General features: G+C 36.1%; 1 protein-coding gene across 4 annotated transcripts in view; it reads left to right on the forward strand.

The window, feature by feature from the left end:
- Window positions 1-12,682, forward strand: part of SPTBN5 (spectrin beta, non-erythrocytic 5) — a 110,903-nt gene that overhangs the window by 1,940 nt on the left and 96,281 nt on the right. For 3 of the 4 annotated variants that reach the window (XM_039323905.1, XM_039323907.1, XM_039323908.1), the window contains exons 3-11: window positions 74-190; window positions 1,037-1,204; window positions 3,312-3,431; window positions 4,273-4,430; window positions 5,824-6,052; window positions 6,791-7,425; window positions 8,778-8,916; window positions 10,382-10,614; window positions 12,083-12,236. In XM_039323905.1, coding sequence (XP_039179839.1) covers window positions 74-190; window positions 1,037-1,204; window positions 3,312-3,431; window positions 4,273-4,430; window positions 5,824-6,052; window positions 6,791-7,425; window positions 8,778-8,916; window positions 10,382-10,614; window positions 12,083-12,236 — 1,953 coding nt within the window. The remainder of the gene's footprint in view (window positions 1-73; window positions 191-1,036; window positions 1,205-3,311; window positions 3,432-4,272; window positions 4,431-5,823; window positions 6,053-6,790; window positions 7,426-8,777; window positions 8,917-10,381; window positions 10,615-12,082; window positions 12,237-12,682) is intronic. The other variant, XM_039323906.1, reaches the window with a different exon arrangement.

The following is a 12,682-nucleotide window of genomic DNA, read 5'->3' on the forward strand; positions in this document are numbered from 1 at the left end:
AACTCAGGGGAATTGGTAGCAAGTTGGGACATCTTATTCTATTGGAGTCATGTTGGAATATTCTTGTTTTTAGGCTACCATGGAAGAAGAATATGTACAAGGACAATTCAGGAAGTTGCAAGCACAACGTATGATCATGCAGAAGAAAACATTCACCAATTGGTTGAATAATGTTTTCTACAAACACAGCGTAGGTAGCTTTTGTAATGTTCTTCATATATGATTCCTTTAAACACTTTTTTGCTGATGTTAACAGATTCTTCTGCTTAATTTGATCAATCAACCCAATCAATGATTCATGTATTATTTTTTAAACTATAATGTCAAGAACAATACTCTGCAGAAAAGTCTTAGAAATAGAATGTCAGGCTTGTCCTAACTCAGACATTTAGAAAGAAAGACCCTCAACTCCATTATTTGAAGTGAAAAGTTCTTTTATTAAAGTCAAGTGGTTACAGTATAAGGAAAACTGGATCCAAGTATTCCTGTGCAAACCTTACATTTTTCCCCTTTCCCTGGCCCTCCCCCCCTTCACCACTGTCCAATCATATTTGTTTTTGGTGTTTGGGAACAGCTTTGATGTTTGGCTTCTCTTTGGTATAGTTTTGCATTCCATCCTCAAGCTCCATCATTGATCGGCCTATGCATTCTGGTTTGACACCTCTGGTTCCTATCACCTTATCATCCTCCATCCTCTTTCTCTGCTTATTCCCATGCCCTGTCTTCATTTCCCCAATTACCTCTCTCCTCCCTTGCATTTTATAGCAAGATGCCAGCAAAGAGGAGTATGCTGAAGATGGCAGGCCTGACATAGATTTTTATTCATATAATACAGTATTTGAGTTTGCCTTTTTCTCTATAGGTCTCATCTGTTATGTCAAAATAAACGAGAATTGCCTCTCTCCTGCTTATTATTGAGCAGTCAAATAACTACTAGTCCAATATCAGCTTTATGTCATAATTCCCATAAGCAAGATAGCGTTAAGAACATGGTACTATTGTTGTTGGCTTTATTTGTGATCCTTTAATTTTGTAGGCAAACATTAAGATTCGAGATCTCTACACTGAACTGAAAGATGGTATTTATCTCCTGCGTATTTTGGAGCTACTGTCTTCTGAACAACTTCCCAGGCCAAACAAAGGCAAGATGAGGGTTCATTTTTTGGAGAACAATAGCAAAGCCATTCAATTCCTCAAATCTAAGGTGAGATACAAAGTTTGGAATTATAATAGCCACTAATCAAGTTTCAGCTGTGATGGGAGGGTGGAAAGCATCAATTGAAGTGGCTCTATCTATTGATGAATTTCCACCCAGCCACCCCAACTAAAATTTTATCTTGTCAGTAACAGATTACCCATTTTTGTAGAAAGTCTATAGCATAAGTAACCAAGGGTAGCACTTAAATTTGGGGGAGGGAGGGAGATGAACAGTACAAAAATGTAAGATCACATACAATGTATATGAATGGAGTTATGGCTTAAGGGAATTTTGAAGTTCTATTTGTTTTCAAACTATGAAAAAAGGCAGAAATTGTGTTATGGGTTTTCGGTTAATATGCTCAGAGATAGCTCTTTAGTTCCCAAAAGAGGACTTGAGGACAATATGCAGTCCTTGGATGAAAGTTGCACTCCTGATTGATAGATTGATATACTGTGATTGCTAAGATATTGCTCTATGATCAATACAGGAAGTGATCTGGTAATTAGTGAAAGTGAGTCTCTAATATTTATTTGTTTGTTTGTTTGTTTAATTATAAAATTTATTGGCTGCCCATCTTATCATAGGGTAACTCTGGGCAGCTTACAATCATTAAACACTGAAAACATAAATAATTAAAATCAAACATTAAAACCTAAGGACACATGGGAAGTTTGGGGGTGGAGTGGAGTGAAGATGGGACCTGTTGTTATTCAATCACCACCTCCATTGTGTTGTCCCCCAATAGGACTCCAATGTATTACATCTGATTGAAGTCTGGATATTCATTAGAGTTATTAAATTAACAGGTTGGAATTAATAGATGGATCTGATATTTCAAATATGGGAGACTAAATTTTATTTATTTGGCTCTCTATTTAGTTTATATTTCTTTGTTCTAGCAAAGTTTAATTAATTAAACAGTTTCTTGGGAAAAACTGTTGCAACCTGAAAACGTCTTGCACACCTAATATAAATCAATGTGCCTGTTTCTGACTTACTTTTACATTTCATCACAGCAGAACTCAACAGAGCTTTTGTCTGGAACACCGCTGTATTTTTTTCTTCCTCACTCCTTTCTGTTACATTTTGACAATTAGGAAATAGGAAACTAATATGTGACACTATCATAAAATAAAGCAGGAGTTATCTCCATGCATATATGAGAGAGTGAATGTCATCGTTCTCTCCACAAGTCCTCCCCACTTTTTTTTTTTTTTACAAATTTCTGAATTTGTCTCACCTGAAATGTTGTTCAAAAACTTAGAAACTCAAATGGTCCAAGTATATTGCACTGTTCTTTACAAATTTCTTGCTGAATGACTAGCCTTTGAGAACTGAGAGAAGTATCATTGACATTTGCATTGAGAGAGCATTATCAGGTGGCATCAAAGCATTCAAATCCATCATTAGTATGCCAAATTATTTTTCAGAGAAAACGAGGAGACACCTGGAAAGATAGATAATCTTTAGGAGCCTGGGTGTGGCAGCAGTGATATTCCTAGATGTGCCACATGATTTGGGCCAGTCTTGCTAGAAAAAGAAAAGCAAGAGTAGTACAGCTTTGGATCCAATGTGGATCTCCATCTCCTTTTTGTGATCACCAGAGAGGCTTGCTATTTTGCTACAGAAGAAACAGCAAACTGTTTTTTTTCTAGATTTTCAGCAAAAAAAATAAAAATATTGATCCCATCACCAAAATATTGTCAGTCTGGAAATCACAGCCATACTGATTTTAATGATACTATTATGTCACTGTTGTACCGTTGGCTACCAAATAAAAGAAGCATTAGCATCATAATGGAGCTGCTCAGAATGATCAATATTTCCCACCTCCACTTTCATGATAGTGGAGGGAACATACCTACGAGCACTGTGAAAAACATAGTCACTCATGGAAATAAGTTGATCACACATATCACCTTTGTCCAATTGCTGAAAATCATGCAAATTAGTCTTTATGTGAGAAGGATAGCAAAGATGGAGAAGAGTTTATCTCTCTGTTTTGTATGTTTTCCAAGAACTATTCCTAAATGTACTGATTGACTCATTTTTTTTGATTCTCAGAGACTTTTGTAAACACACTAATGATAAGAACCTCTTGTGCATTCAGCAGGTACAGGTGAAGCTAATTGGGCCAGAAAATATAGTAGATGGAGACCAGACCCTCATCCTTGGATTAATGTGGATAATTATCCTCAGATTTCAAATTTCAATGATCAGTCTTGATAAGGTAAAATTGTAATTTAAAAGCTGCTCACTTTTTTCTTTCTGTTATCACTGTTAGCCTAATAATTCTCCAACAATCTAAAATTTGATATATCATTTATGATTGAAAAGAAGCATAGAGATGATTGTGCAGTCTGCAGGAAATTTTGTGAAACTGTTCTCCTATAGATCCAGAGATCAGAGCCTTTGTACAATATTGGTGAAATGTTTAAGTCAATATTCTATGTATCTATAGCTATATAATCACCAAAATCATTATCCAGTAATGTAAGGGTTAAAATTTGTCACTCTTGAGACTTCTGAACCTAAGACGAGTTGAGTGGATGCATAAAAAACCAATTCAATTTTATATTTACAGCTAATTATTAATCATACTAGAGAACTGTGATAGCTTAGTGGTTAAAGCTGGAAAGTTGACAGCCCAGGTTTGACACCCAAGCACCATGCAATGGGGTGAGGTCCTGTTACTTGCCCCAGCTCCTGCCCACCTAGCAGTTTGAAAGCATGCAAATGTGAGTAGATAAATAGGTACCACTTCAGTAGGAAGATATCAGCACTCTGGGCACCTCATCGTATAATCATGCTGCCCATGTCACCATGGACAACACTGGCTCTCTCAGCTAAGAAATAGAGATGAGCACCACCCCCTAGAGTCAGACACAACTGGACAATGGAAACCTTTACTTTTACCTTTATTAACCATACAGTTAATTATAATTTAAATCTGCATGTATTTCTGTTGCTGGTTACTAAATCCTTAAATCTTTGGTTCTTTGTGGGGTTTTAGTTTTGCTAATTTAGATTTAGATTATCCTATGAATGCTTTCGCCTTGTTGACTTTCTAGGATGAATTTGGGTCTAGAGTTGATGCTCTGTCTTCCAATGAAGCTCTATTAGTTTGGTGTCAGTATAAGACAGCCAGCTATTCTAACGTCAATGTGAAAGACTTTTCCAAAAGCTGGAATGATGGGCTAGCTTTCAATGCCCTCCTTCATGCTCACAGGTAAGGAAAAGTATGAGTTCAGTCTTTCCAAAGTGTTCTGACATATGATTCATGTACCACTGAGAAAGGTACTAAAAGTTAATAGAAAAAGAAGATTTTCATCTGGAAGGAATATAATGAAGCTTTAGCAAATTGTGTGTGGTAGGCAAAATGCGGATAGGACAACTTTATTTTTGTTGCCTTTTCCTCTCTTGTATACTATTAGAATCCATTATTTTAATGGATTGTATTATGCAATATATACTACATATATTCTGTAATATTAGAATCCAGAATCACCCTGCAAATATAAATAGCCAGAAGTTCAAGACAGGTACTGTATAGGAAACATTTCTTATTTATTGCTGAATTATGAAACTTGTTAGAGCAAGTTGTAGCAAGATAAGAAACAGAATAATGTCATAGAGGATAAGCTATCAGTTGCTACCTTCAAAATCCAAGGAATCATGCTTCTGAGATGAGTCATTGGTGACTCATAAGAATCAGGGACAATTATGCCCTGCTTGTGGTTTTTGCACATGTATCTGTGCATGTGCCATTATAGGGATAGAGAATCATGAATGCATGTTGAACATCCATTTTAAACAAGGGAGATGTTTTCTTATTATGCTCAGAAAAAAATACTATAATGGAAATTTTTACAATGCTGCTTCAGAAGATACAAATCACAGCATTTCCATGTCGTCTAGAAGGCAAGTTAAGTCTTAATGTTCTATTATTTTTTCACTCTTATGGGCTTCTCCAAATATGCTGAACCATGTAAGAAATAATATTTGTTTTACTCCTGCACATTTAGAAGTTTGCATAAATTTTGAACTATAATTACTTTAAAGATAAATACAAATATATAGTCTGCTCACAAATTATTTCAAATTATTGCATCTTATCTCTTTAAAGTCAGATGCAGAAAATGGCATGTGTTACTCCATGTCATTCAACAAACTGTTTCTATGTTTTATAAAGCAGATCTATATTCTTCACAGCTTCTGAGGGGAATTTAATAACTTTAACTTGGGGTAGATGGCACACTAATAAGTTCTGAAACTTTTCATCAGTTATTGGAAAAGTTACTCTAAGTCAAAAACCTATTACAAACTTGAATTACCTGAGTATCCACAAATACAATTTCTCTTGATTCCACCAGAGCAACTCTAGAAAATGTAATTGTATGGTGATACCATGAATTCTTATTTTAAAGTACCTAATCCAGTTACTGAAGAAAGATATATTCAGTTTTCCCTCCACCAATATTGTATTACATTACCTCTGACACCCCTATCAATAGCCTATTTAAAACTGGAGTAAATTTCTAAAAATTCTAAGGGAAAAAATGCATTTTCTAAACATAATCTCCTTCATCTATTTTATTTGTTTTTATTTATGATCTTTTCAGGCCTGATCTTATACAATACAGCTCCCTGCGGCATGACCAGCCCATAATTAATCTAAATAATGCCTTCACTGTGGCGGAGAAGCACCTGGGAATCTTAAAGTTGTTGGATGCTGAAGATGTGGCGGTGCCATTTCCAGATGAGAGATCCATCATGACCTATGTGTCATTCTACTACCATTACTTTTCCAGGCAGAAGCAAGGTCAAACAGTCCAGAAGAGGCTTGCTAAAGTCAGTGTATTGGTTTTTTGATAATTAGCATTCTTAATGTCTGGTATGTCTTAAGTAAATAATTTCTTTGGCCCAAATAGAAGGTGGACTCAGTCTTTATCTATGGAACACATAGTTTTCCATTGTCAAAAAAAACAGAGGCTGTTAAGATGAAACTTAGCTGAACTCCTATAACATGGTAACCTCTGACAATTTGGGACTGATAGATTATGGCTTCTCAGGATCTTGAGGATGGAACACATATGTATGCCCTGATTGAAAGAAGCCAAGCTTTTCATTCATCTAGTAGTGGTATAAATATGAACAGTTACACGTTATTTTAATCACTATTTGCATTTTCCTCTGAGTAACTCAGCAGCAATACAGTGATCATTTTAACTGAACTCAATCCATTTGTTTCTAGCACTGTGATTAGCCTCAACTTACAAAAAACATATAATCATCCATATTGCAATTGGATGTTTTCTTCTTTATATCCAAGAGAAGTTCTGGAAGAAAATTTGGATCAGAACTGTGTTGAGTGTAATATTACTGTAAAGATGGTTCTGGTCCAATTAACAATTGCTGATTTTAGCTGAATACAGTACTTAATACTCTGAGATTCCATGATGAATTGTTCATGGAATATGTAACTTTCTTTTAAAGGCTCTTGGATGGAAATCTGGCTTTATTGAAAATGTGAGTAGAATTCTACTAACTAGGATTAATGGGGAAATGTTGTATTTGATCTTTCTGCAGATCATGTTCTGCCTGAAGGAGACAGATGACTTGAAATTCCAGTATGAACACATGATCTTTGAACTCTTAAAATGGATAAAGCTCAAAGTGACAGAACTGGATGACCATTCTTTCCCCAATTCTCTGGAGAAAATGTGCTTCGTCATGAATAACTTTAAGATCTTCCGCACTGTGGAAAAACCACCCAAATACCGCGAGAAGGGAATCATTGAAGCCAATTTCTTCTACATACGGATCAAACAGCAAGTCAACAATCAGCGTGCTTATCTGCCCCCTGAAGGAAGAACTTTAAGAGATCTGGAAAAAAAATGGATTGCTTTGGAGAAAGCAGAGGACAGTCGAGGAAAAGCAATACAGCAGGAGCTGTTAAGACTTGAGAGAATTGAGCAACAGGTCCAGATGTTTCTGAAGAAAGCAGCCATTCGTGAGGCCTATTTGAGGAACATGAGAGAGATAATCCAAAAGCAGGGTGATTGGCAACCTGACAATATAGAACAACTTCAGGCAGACACTAGGAAACTAGAGGCGATTGAAGCAGATATGCTTCCCCAAGACCAACGCTTCAAAGCCTTGTCTACAATGGCTGCTGAAATCATGCAGGAGAACTATCAGGACAATGACTTGATTGCCAATAAGTGAGTAGGATGCCTTCAGATTGGGGCAGTAGTCAGAACTGGTGTTGGAGAGAATGAAAAGCACATCACAGGTGTTTGCTTAGCATGAATTAATGCAACTTCCATCTTTGGAAAGAGTAATTCAACGGATCATATTATATTTTATTTTGTATTCTTCCCAAAATAAAAAAAAGTTAGGGCAGATGATAAAGACACAAAAATAAAGGGCAATCACAATAGCAAAACATCTTGGTGATAACACAAGAAAGAATAAAATATGCACAAGCTGCTAATGTAATGCAACGTTTACAATTTCAAAATTGCAGTCTAATAGGTCTACAAAGGCATGAGGGTCTTTGTGTATCAATTTACACAACTCTTTCTAATTTTATTTGCATATGCTATATATCTTATTTAATGGGTGTTGAATTATGTAAATTTCTTTGTCTTGCCTTAATGTAGCCTATGCTTTTCTGTGGATTCCCAGGCTTGTACTCTAAATATATTTGTGTGAATTTCTGTACATTTTTTTTGCTCCCCCTGTGCTTTCTTTTTCTTTTCATTTCTTTTGTTGCATACATTTCTTCTCCTCGTTTTCTTTTCTTCTCAGCCTGAATCAGTAGTGGGATTCAAATATGTGAACAACCGATTCTCTGTGTGGATGCTGCTTCCGGAAGTCCATTCTGGGCCTTGGCAACAAAAAATTAGCTACCAGTTTTGCCGAAGTGGTGCGAACTAGCTGAATCCCACCACTGGCCTGAATCCTAAAAACCCCTTTAGTCAAACTAGGTTTGGATGCTTTGGTTGCTAGCTGTTTTCTATGCCCTCAGCTTTGATTGCTTCTCACCTGAGCAGCTGCCAAAATTTAAAATTCCTCTGCACTTCCTAAGCCAATTTTGTCCTGGGCATCTTTTGTTTGTTTGCTTAACCAGTTCTGTAGATCTCACCTGCAAAACACTTGGATCTCCCATTCCAACACACACCATTTCCTCCTGATATACCGATACCATCTGCCTAGAGATCTTGACTTTTTTTGAGTTGGATCATGGGCATAGCCCAACTAGGTCCCAGAGGGTAAGAAAAAAGAGAAAAAGAAACATCCACACTGACTGTTGGGAGGCTCTCCTTCCACATTGTTCTATGATTCACTTTTTTCACATTCAAAATTTTTTCACAAAATTCAGAGTTGCTACTGAATATTACAATTTGAAGTTGCATTTTCCCATTGGATTAAACCTCACATTTCCCCATAGCAGCTAATGTTGTAAATAAGGTATATGGAAATATATCATAAGAATATGGGGTAACTTGAATTGCCCATTAGTGAAGTCTTCTGATAACTCATTTTTTTCTTCTTTTTGCTCTCTTCACAGGCAAATGGACATCATTCAGCAATGGCAAGATCTCTGGGACCATCTCAAAAGACAAAAACATGCTATGGGAAAGATGCAGGAAGTGCTAGTCCTTTTGAGGAACATTGATACCATTATGGAAGAACTTAAAGGAGTGCAGGTATATTGAGTTATTCATTCTAAAGGTAGATCTTGGTGGATGTGGTCTTTAATGGACAAGCAATGCTTCCTATCTGTAGCCTATGGAAAAAGAACGAATAAGGATGTTTTATGCAGAGGGGGTATTTGGAATGAGAATTTGAATTTAAACCATAGATTGTAACCACTCATAAAAATCTATTCACATGACTTTGTGGAGGGTTTGTCTCCATTAAATTAGAAGATTATATGTTGAAAACCAATGATATGTAGGAAGGAATATTGTTCAAATATAGCAAGCACTGTTAATTAGTTTGCTTTTTTCTGTGACAAGCCTGGCATGTATAAAGCCTTTTGAGACAAACAAATATGAACCATTTGGATTTCTGTATTGATCTATATTGATAATAGGTATTGTAACAAAACACCTTGAAAGCTTGTTACAGCAAGTCTCCAGCTTAGTCCTTATACCTTGCAAAATTAAGACAGTTATTCCAAGTCTCTTTCACATACAAGATACCTCAGTACTCATTGTTAATTGGTTCTGGGAAGTGTGATGAGTACAAAAGTGGTACCAAATAATTTTTTGCCATAAGGAATAGTGTAGTGAGTCACAAGGCAGTTGACACTGACAAGTTCTAACTTGTGCGTTGAGTACCAAACAAATGATGACTATCAGGACAAAATTTTCACATCAAAATGTTGATGTGTTGAGTACTAAATCTGATGAGTTTCAAAGCAGTTGAGTACCAAGGTACCATTGTAGGTCCCTCCTTGCTAGGCTGAGGAATTTGTTTTGCAACAATCCTGTTTCTTCCTCCACTTTCCCTGTTAGACATTCCATCACAACACAGGATCTTATACAACCATTTATTAGAACATTTTTCTCTATCTCAGCACATGGCAATACCAGGCAAAATATTAGCTGACTAGTATTATTATGGTCAGCCAGCTGTTTAGACTGGATTTGGCATTTTTATTTATCTATCAAGTCCGTCCCAAGGACTTTGTTTAATAGTATTAAAGAGATCATCCCAGAATGTATGTCAAGTAGCATAAGTCAAACTTTTCCACTCTGGTTGCTTCACAATTCTTCTTCTGCTCCCCCAAATATTAAAGGGGGAGATTAGGAAAGGGTGTTGTAGAACATGTCACCATTCCATGATTCCTTATATTTCTTTTCATATATAAATATGTAATAGATGTCATGATTTAGTAAGATGGTATTATCATACTATGCATCTATTGTAACATTACTTCATTGACTTGGATCATACTAATAAAACTTGCTTGTTTTGAGTTTGATGTGTAATAAGGATAAAATTGATCACTGTCTTTTGTAAATCATGGTTTATGGTTTAGTATAATGTATGAATTGTAGTAAATTATTAATGTACCATTTTACAAGCTATGTATGAATTTGGGAACTGCCTGCAATTGAGTAGCTAAAAAACATACAAAATATTTTTCTTTCATTCTATTTCTAGATATTAGTAAGCTCTAAGGATTGTGGCAAAGAGCTCTTTGAAGCAGTGGAATTTTTGCAAAAGCACAAATTAGTTGTCTCCCAAATCTCTTCTCTTGAGGAAAGCATCATGTGCATTGCTGAAAAAACAGAAGATATAATAAAAAGGAAAGCAGCCAAATCAGATATGCTTCAAGTCAAATATCAGATGCTTTGTCAACTACATCAGAATCTTCAGGATTCCTGCCAAACACGGTAAAATTCTTGTAAATATTGATGAACACGTTGGTTTATTCCACAAAAAGATAAAGATCCTGATCTTAGATTGCAATTCTCTGTGCATGTATTGTGTTTCTCCATTCCATGCATTCATCAGAGAGAAATGAGAGACCATTGGGGCTCAGTCCCCTCAGATAAACCCTATGTTGTTAATGATTTTAAAAGGCATGTGCGTATGTAGGCACATAAACCAAAGCATTCTAAATTTTTGACATTCAGGCAAAGGGCAAAATAATTCTGGTTCTTTAAGAATGACTTTGGCAAGTATACCAAGCTCTTAAAATGAATCTGGGAAGAATCATTCTTTTTGGCTACATCACACATACACACACGTATGCTCATTTGCACTCACTCACACACACACACATATCACTGTGTGCCGGAACATCTATCTAGTATATGGGCTAAACACTCCTAAGTCAAAAGGGGAGATTTCACAGAAGGTTGTGGAGAATAAGAGGGCTGTGGGACTTCCATATCTAGACAGGGCAGTACTAGCCAATCAACCAGATATCAAGGACCAGAAGACAGCAGTGGTGGCAGATGTAGTGATGCCAAATGACAGCAACCTGAGGAAGAAGAAGTATGAGAAGCTGGAAAACTACCAGGGCCTGAAGGAGGAACTAGAGGGACTGTGGAAAGTAAAAGTCAAAGTGGTTGTAATAATTGTGACTCTTAAGCTGGGAACTGGCTCCAACAAATGCCAGGAACAACATCAGAGCTCTGTAGCCAGAAGAATGCAGTGCTGGGAATAGCTAATATATGTGCAGGAACCACAAACCCCCAGGTTCTGGTTGAGGGCCCAAGATTGAGGAAGACCCATTGGGTGGAGAAGGGATTTTTAAATATAAACTATATACTAAATACTATTAAATACTAGGCACATCTTCAGTTACATATTAATACAGAGTGAACGTGAAAGCAATCTGTAGGAAACTTTAGCATCAAAGGTTGTGTGGAGTAAGGGTGGGGAGTTGGGATTTTTGGTATGATTGGGGAATTTTTTTTTGAATGTGTACTTTAATTTGGTTTGGCCTTGTTTTCTTAAAGTTGGAAGGAACTTTATTCCTTTATTTTCTTTAATATTGTCCCTGAGTAAAACTTATTATGGAAAAAAATTTCAGTCTTTTTATACAGCTATCTTTTATTTAATGCATTTCAATTTTGCTGAGAAATGTAATATTAAATTAAGTGACACACATGAGATTTTTCCAACAGAAGGAAAACAAAGAAATATAGAATTTTACCAAATAAATTTATAGCAGCAAATATTTAGAAGATTCTGCCATGGCTTCTTCTGTTGTGTGATTCTAGGATCCTGAGTAAAACTAGGTTGGAACTATACTGTATTTTTATATTTAAACAAGCTGGAACGATTAGAAATACCTGAAATAATCTCCAGTTGTTACCCTTTTAAAGTACATCATGTATTCATTTGATTCAGGCAACTTCAGCTGGAAGGGGCTTTGAAGCTTTTTGAATTTTTTCATGAGTGCAAAGAAGAAAAGCAATGGTTGTCTGACAAATGGAAATTAGTGAAGATGGGTACCTTAGAGGATGATCTCACTCATATTTCAGCCTCTCTCCAAAGTCATAAGGTCAGTAAAATGTATTTTCTTTATCATTTGAGCAACTTTAATAGAAATCCATAATAGAGCTGTGAATGGAACCGTGAGACTATATTTCTCATTTTTATCTCTCACAAAGCCATAAGATGCATTTCAGAGAGGAAGAAAACAGAACTCTTACCAGCATTGCTGATTTCTTAGATTTCTCTGAAAACTCCAAGAAATATATATATTGCCCTCCTTCTTCCTGCTTTTTTTATTATTAAAAGTTTTTTATTTTTTCCATTTATACATCATAAAAAATACAATTTTAGAATAAAATGAATTCATAACCATTGCTACCACCTACCCATTCCCCCCAGGCTGCGTCCACCCTTTCTTAAAACCTTCCCTACTTCCCTCCTCTTTCTCTCCTCCCTTCCTACTCTCTTCCCCTCCCCCTCTCCTCTTACCATCCTACTTCCTCTCTACACCTT

The sequence above is a fragment of the Crotalus tigris genome, unplaced genomic scaffold, assembly GCF_016545835.1.
Source record: "Crotalus tigris isolate CLP2741 ecotype Arizona unplaced genomic scaffold, ASM1654583v1 scf7180000024286.1529876, whole genome shotgun sequence".
NCBI lineage: Eukaryota > Metazoa > Chordata > Lepidosauria > Squamata > Viperidae > Crotalus > Crotalus tigris.